At 40.7% G+C, this 6,201-nt stretch overlaps 1 protein-coding gene across 1 annotated transcript; it reads right to left on the reverse strand.

Annotated features, from left to right (window-relative positions):
* Positions 1 to 5: 5 nt before the first annotated feature.
* LOC123964995 (olfactomedin-like) lies at positions 6 to 5,600 on the reverse strand (the record flags this gene model as incomplete). The annotated part of the gene is made up of 5 exons (XM_046041605.1): positions 5,353 to 5,600; positions 5,070 to 5,228; positions 4,503 to 4,715; positions 1,886 to 2,018; positions 6 to 817 (listed from the first exon to the last, which is right to left on the reverse strand). Coding segments are annotated over exons 1-5 (1,350 nt in total), but the record flags the coding sequence as incomplete, so codon positions are not given.
* Positions 5,601 to 6,201: the final 601 nt, after the last annotated feature.

Here is a 6,201-nt window from a genome sequence, read left to right on the forward strand (position 1 = left end):
CCATCGTTGTACATGTAGATCTGTCTGTTGATGGGGTTATAGCTCAGGCTGGCCACTCCTTTAGCTACCTTCTCCAGTGGCAGTGCTAGTGAGTTGTCGTCTTTGCCTGTTGCTGTGTCGAAGGCGTAGAACACCTCCTCCCGATATTCGTCCACAAATCGAGTGGCATATAGCACACCGCACACCATGAAAGCATTGCTCACTGCCTTCTTGAACAGCCTCGTCTCCCACTTCTGGGAGACATTTAGTGTCTCGGCCTCACTGTCCCAAACTAGCCGACTCACCACTAGATTACCATGGTTACCGACAGTGGCATAGATTGCCCATAGTCCCGTCTCGTCTGCCTCCACATCCACATCACTATTGGCACGGCAGTCATAGTAACAATACGGGAACTTGTTGTTGAAACCCACGCCGGTGCCTGGAAGTGTCACCCGTTTGACGGCGTTGCTCTTCAGGTCATAGCGACAGACGTCTGCAGAGCGGTAGCAGTGATAGTACAGCGCTTCACCATATAGAACAGCACTGGGACCCTCAATGCTGTCGGGGTGACTGTGGGATGGAGCAAAGGTAAAGTCCCTGTAGTTGGCAGAGGCCATGAAGTCTTCGTAGGTTTGGTAAACACGCAGGGAGTTGCCCCAGATGTGGCTGTTGAGCAGAGGTTGGACCCAGTAGCTGTTCTTCTGCCCCTCGCTGTCCATCTGGGCCTGTTTGCCCCACGAACCAGAGATGTAGCTCTTACCGTAGGGACTGACCTTAGTCATGACAGGTTCGCTAATATTTGTGATCAGGCCCTTGAGGCAGTACCTGTCCTGGCCTGGAAACAGACAGATGAGAATGGTCTGAAGATCAGATGATGTACAGTACAGTCTAAAGTATCACCATTTTTGTCTATCTATAAAATATTGATAAAATGATAGTAAATTAGGTGAAATTAGGTGAAAGAATAGTGAAATTGCTTTCCATTATATGTAATATGGAAAGTATATTCCACAGTAAGATTATATATTTATTAATACAGTACTAATAGTATTAAAAAATATAAATATTGTATGTAAACCTTTGAAGTGTCAATACAACACTTGTTAATTGTCATCATTATTCTTAGCTAGCCATGCCATACACTGTGATTTTCAGAAGAAGTTTGGTCATCCAGCGTGGCACTGTGGCCTCTTCTCTGGCAGACCAATCTTGGATGCATGCTATTGATTCCTAAATATTAACAGACGATCTGGACTTGGTAGTGGTATCAAACAAACATCTAAAAATTTGATTTGTGCATGATGATTAGTCATCATAAAGTTTGAGGGCCATGCAAATTACAGGACTTTCCAGGAGAAACAACAAAACAGGAGATTGCTAGAAGATGACCTTGAAACAGGAGAAACCCAGGAATAACGGGAGTGTTGGCAGGTATTACTCTGCCCATTCCTCACCTGCAACTCATTCCTTCAGCAGCCACTCAACATATAGACCAATTCACTTCCTTACTTAATGGCTAGTTCATCCTAGTTGTCTTGTTGGTTTTTGCATTCGAGTTTCTGTTACGTGTAAAGTTCAGAATCAGTAGGCAAGAGGATCTGGAAAGCTTTCTGGAGGCTCTGAAAGCAGGTGAGTGGTTAATTTTTATGTGAGGCTGCAATCTGTTCATAAATAGGCTATATAAAAGTGATTTATTGATAAATGATTTCATTAAAAAAAAATACCTTTAACTGACAAGTAAGACCAATGATTTTTTACATCTCTAATATTTTTGTTTGTGTCTTTCCTATTGTACTGCACACTGTTACATGTTCATAGGCAACACTCTCATTGTAATAACTATGAAAAACTGAGAATGTGTGAGTGCTCACTTCCATACATACACACACAGCACCATACTTACCTCTGAAGTCTTTGGGGATTGACTTGCAGGACTCAGCGGTGTTCTTCAGGTAGCGCAGTTTCTCTTTCACTGTCTTCATGTTAATTGTGTTTGACATTTGCCTCCTGTCTACATCTGCACGCAATTTACCCACCTAACACACACAAACACACGCACGCACTTACAACATTGTACATAGACAGTTGGCATATATACATGGTAACCCATAGAATTTACCTTTAAAAACATTTCAAAATAACTCAGGTATGTTTCTTCATATTGTCAAATTTATTCTATTGATATATCACAAATTTTAGCTAATATCACTGTAAAAATACTGCATTACAAGTAAAACTCCTGAATTGAAAATGTTACTTAAAGGTTTAGTGTGTAATATTTCTGAGGATCTATTGATAGAAATGCAATATAAGATCCATAACTATGTTTTCAGTGGTGTGTAAAGACCTTACATAATGAACCGTTATGTTTTTATTACCTTAGAATGAGCCATTTCTATCTACATAACTGGGGGTCCCCCATTCTATGGACGTCGCGACGTTGCATTGTCATGTTTCTATAGTAGCTGAAAACAGACAACAGCGCTACAGAGCGCGTTTCGTCACTACGTTCTTCTTGTTCTACTTCTGGTAGAATTCAGGCAGCGCAGACACTCATCACTATGTTGAATACATACGTTAGAAGAAGTAGTAATACTATACTGCAGGGGTCGGCAAATAAGTTTTGCATCAGAGCAATTTTCTCAACCATTAGATGGCGGGTGAGAATATAAGGCAAAATATTAGAAGACATTCTTTTGGTGTTCAGTTAGCTCAGTTGGTGAAGTACAGGACTTTCCCCTAGATGGTTGTGTGTTTGATTCCACCTCAGGGCAACTTTCTTTTTCTATCTTCAACAAATGGACTCTGCAGCATGTGCTGCTGTTTGTGTTTCGGTGTTTGATCCGCATCAATCAACCTTGGAGGTGTGTCAAGCAAGCTACATACAGACTCTTAATGTCGTTCAGAATTTAACGCAAGCATCTAGTGCTTTTATTTTGTAGGCAAAACCACTAAAGAGGAAGTGATTATGTGAATAACTGTTGCCGCTATCAAAGGACCATAATCTGGCCACGGGCCAGATATTATTGTTGGCGGGCAGTTTTGGTGAGGGTCCATAATCACAGAGAGAATAAACATGTTTCCCTTGTCAATGCTTGTATAAACTTTATCTAATGTGTGGTTTAGAATGGACTGTGGTGCAGAAACAGTGACAGTGTTTCACACTCTTGGCTTACATTTTCCATGTTACCTGTCAGTGGCCAAGTCACAATAACATATGGTTTTACTGAATAATTAAGTAAATATAATTTCTTAATAAATCTACCTAAAGAACCCTCAGTTCTTGACGGGGCACTCTTTGCTGTCTCAGAAGAGACACCTTTTGTGCTGTGTCAGCCACCGTAGCTGTCCTACGTTCTTTAAAAGGGTAGGGGGCAGTGGTGGACTGGACAGATGGTTACAGTTCACAAACCTCGCCACTAGATGCCACTAAATCTTACATACTGAACCTTTAAGTAAAAAGTAAGTAAGTATAATCAGAAAAGTGTACTTATGCTGCATAAAAATGTCACCTATATCATTTCATTATCATTACTCATGCATTAACGACTGTTGTAGTTGGTCGATGTGGAGCTAATTTTTACAACTAGGAAAGGAAAAGCAGCAAATATTCACTTTTTTAAAACTGGAGCCAAAAAATGTTTTCACATGAAAACTTACTTATTCATCTTTGAATTAATAATCAATTTTTTTCAGCTGCACTTGTACTTTTCATGTTTTGTGTACAAAAACCTAGCAACTAAACTTGTCAAATAATTGTAGTGGAGTAAAAAGTATGAAATGTAAAGAGTATAAAGTGCCATGAAACAAAAGTACATGTGTACACAAATTTCCAGCTGAACTGATGCTTCTTGAAGACCCCTCTCTCTCGCTCTCTCTCTCTCTCTCTCGTCTGCCAGTCACTGGTCTTGTGCAGTTTGGCGTGCGTACCGTGCTGCCGACAGCCGCATGCACATCGCGGTTCCTCGCGGGTCTATTTCAAGTAGCCGGCTATTTAAAAACAATAAAATATTCTTTGTGTGGTTCATCAACGGTGATCAATTATCTGAAAGTCCTGCAAGGTGCGGACAACTAGACACAACACCAGTGAAGCTGGGGCTTGGTCTCTTCAGCAAGTGTTCCTCCACTGCTACTACACATAAACGTTATGCCTACACATGTGCACTGACACCCCAGGGTTAGGGTTACAATTTGATTTATTCACGTACATTTAAAGTTTTATTCTTTTTACATGTTTATTTACAGCATTAAACATTTAAATGTATATTTTAACAGGCTGTGTATTAACTTATTGGGAGAAAACTGGTAGTTCTATGTAAAATTTTGAAGCACCCACATATCAACAAAATGGCATGATCCTTGTTTCACTACAAAGCTTCGACTGTGAGATTGAAAGTCGAATCAGGCTCCACCCATCATAGCATCGAATCTTCAACCTTAATATACATACACACACACAGAGACAGAGAGAGACAGAGACAGAGACAGAGAGAGAGAGAGATTTATTTTTTTTACTGTACCTCTTTGGAGAGTTTCTGTGTTTGGCCGTTGTTTAGCTGCTTGTGGATGACACCAACATCTGTCTCCAACTGGCTGAGCTCCTGGCCCAGCAGGCGCAGAGACAAGTCTGTGTACAGTCCCTGGTTGTGCAGGTACTGGTGAGGCTCCAGCCGGGCCGTCATGTTCTTAACCAGGGCCTGGATCTGAGGGAGACGCTGGCTGGATAACGTCACCTGCAGGGAAACACAGACAGAAAATGCTCTGCTGTTTCTTGAAAACTGAATGTGTTTTCAGGATTCCAGGTTCAAGTTCATATTTTCTTTGGGGACTGTACCTTCACATAGTTACAAGACTCGCAAGTCAGCTGAACAGAAGAGTCTAAAATGCCGAAAGTAATCATAATAATCAGTTGCTGAATCCAATCAAAATGTCACATTAGAGTAAATACTTCTAACCTGCATTGTATGGCTGAGCAGCACTGTATTCATATAATCTATCAAGTCAGAGGTGGAATTGGACTGGACCCAGTCTGAATTAGGTACCACTCTCACCAATGTAAAATGATGCTGGTCGACCTTATTTCTCACCTGTTCCTGCAGGTTGTTCAAAGATCCTTCACAGGACTGAACCTGCTGCAGCACGGACTCGTACTTCACAGCAGGGAACGTCCACAGGTTGGAGTCCACCGCACAAACACACGAGCCATTCTTCCTCTGGCCAGACACTCGCTGAGCCTGGCCATCACCCTGTAGTCACACATGTATAAAAACACTGATGTTGTATAGAGCAAGTGCTATATCTTCCACTTTTTCCTAATTTCTTTCTCTTAGTGTATAAGAGTCTAAGAGTAGCATATCAGGTGTGACTCACTGAAGACAGCAGCAGAAGGAGCAGCAGCAGCATGTTTAGAGCTGGAGAAATGAATTGTGGACTGATGAGTACAGAAGCTGTTAGTACTGAAATCACCACCCCTCCTCTTTTCTGTCTTCACACAACAGACAGACATTTTGCTGACTTGCTTCTTGTCAAAGATGAGTCACTATGGAGCCTTAAATCCATTTATGTGGATGTGAAAAGTTTCACAACAGATTTGGTCGGATATTTCTTTTCCACAATGGTTATTATTTCCCCTTTGTAATTTTCACTGCAGTGTTATCTTCTATTTTTAAAAATGCTGATGTTTGCAAGTCTGTCTCAAAACATTCATTAAACATTATAATGTAATGTATTTGATAAGCAGAATACCGAAAAATATTTCTCCACACCTAAACATGTGATAGGTTCTCAGTCGACAGCACCAGCTCAACTAAAATGTACATATTTATTAATATGATGCGTTTGTCTAAATGACCAGCAGTAAGATAGTGTACAGAAGTTTTAAAAAGGTTTGGGTTTCAAGAATCGGTTCTAATTTGGAATCGGTAACAAATTTCCAAGAACCATGGATTTGTTAAGACACATACATTTTGATTCTTTTATCAGTTCTTAACTTTTAGCATTTTCAGTAGCGCTCCTGATTGAACTGCAGAAAACATTTTACAGTTCATCAAAAGTTGCACTTATCTGCCAGGACCGGCTATGCGAACCCAATGTCACGTCATTTGTTCTGCAGTGTCTCAACAAAATACATAAGAGAACTTCTCTTTACATTCCTGTACCCTAGCAGACTGCAGCAAACACACAAGTTTGGCTTAGCTTCATTAAAAAAGAACACAGCGA

This window comes from Micropterus dolomieu, unplaced genomic scaffold, assembly GCF_021292245.1.
Source record: "Micropterus dolomieu isolate WLL.071019.BEF.003 ecotype Adirondacks unplaced genomic scaffold, ASM2129224v1 contig_7800, whole genome shotgun sequence".
In the NCBI taxonomy this organism is placed as follows: Eukaryota; Metazoa; Chordata; class Actinopteri; order Centrarchiformes; family Centrarchidae; genus Micropterus; species Micropterus dolomieu.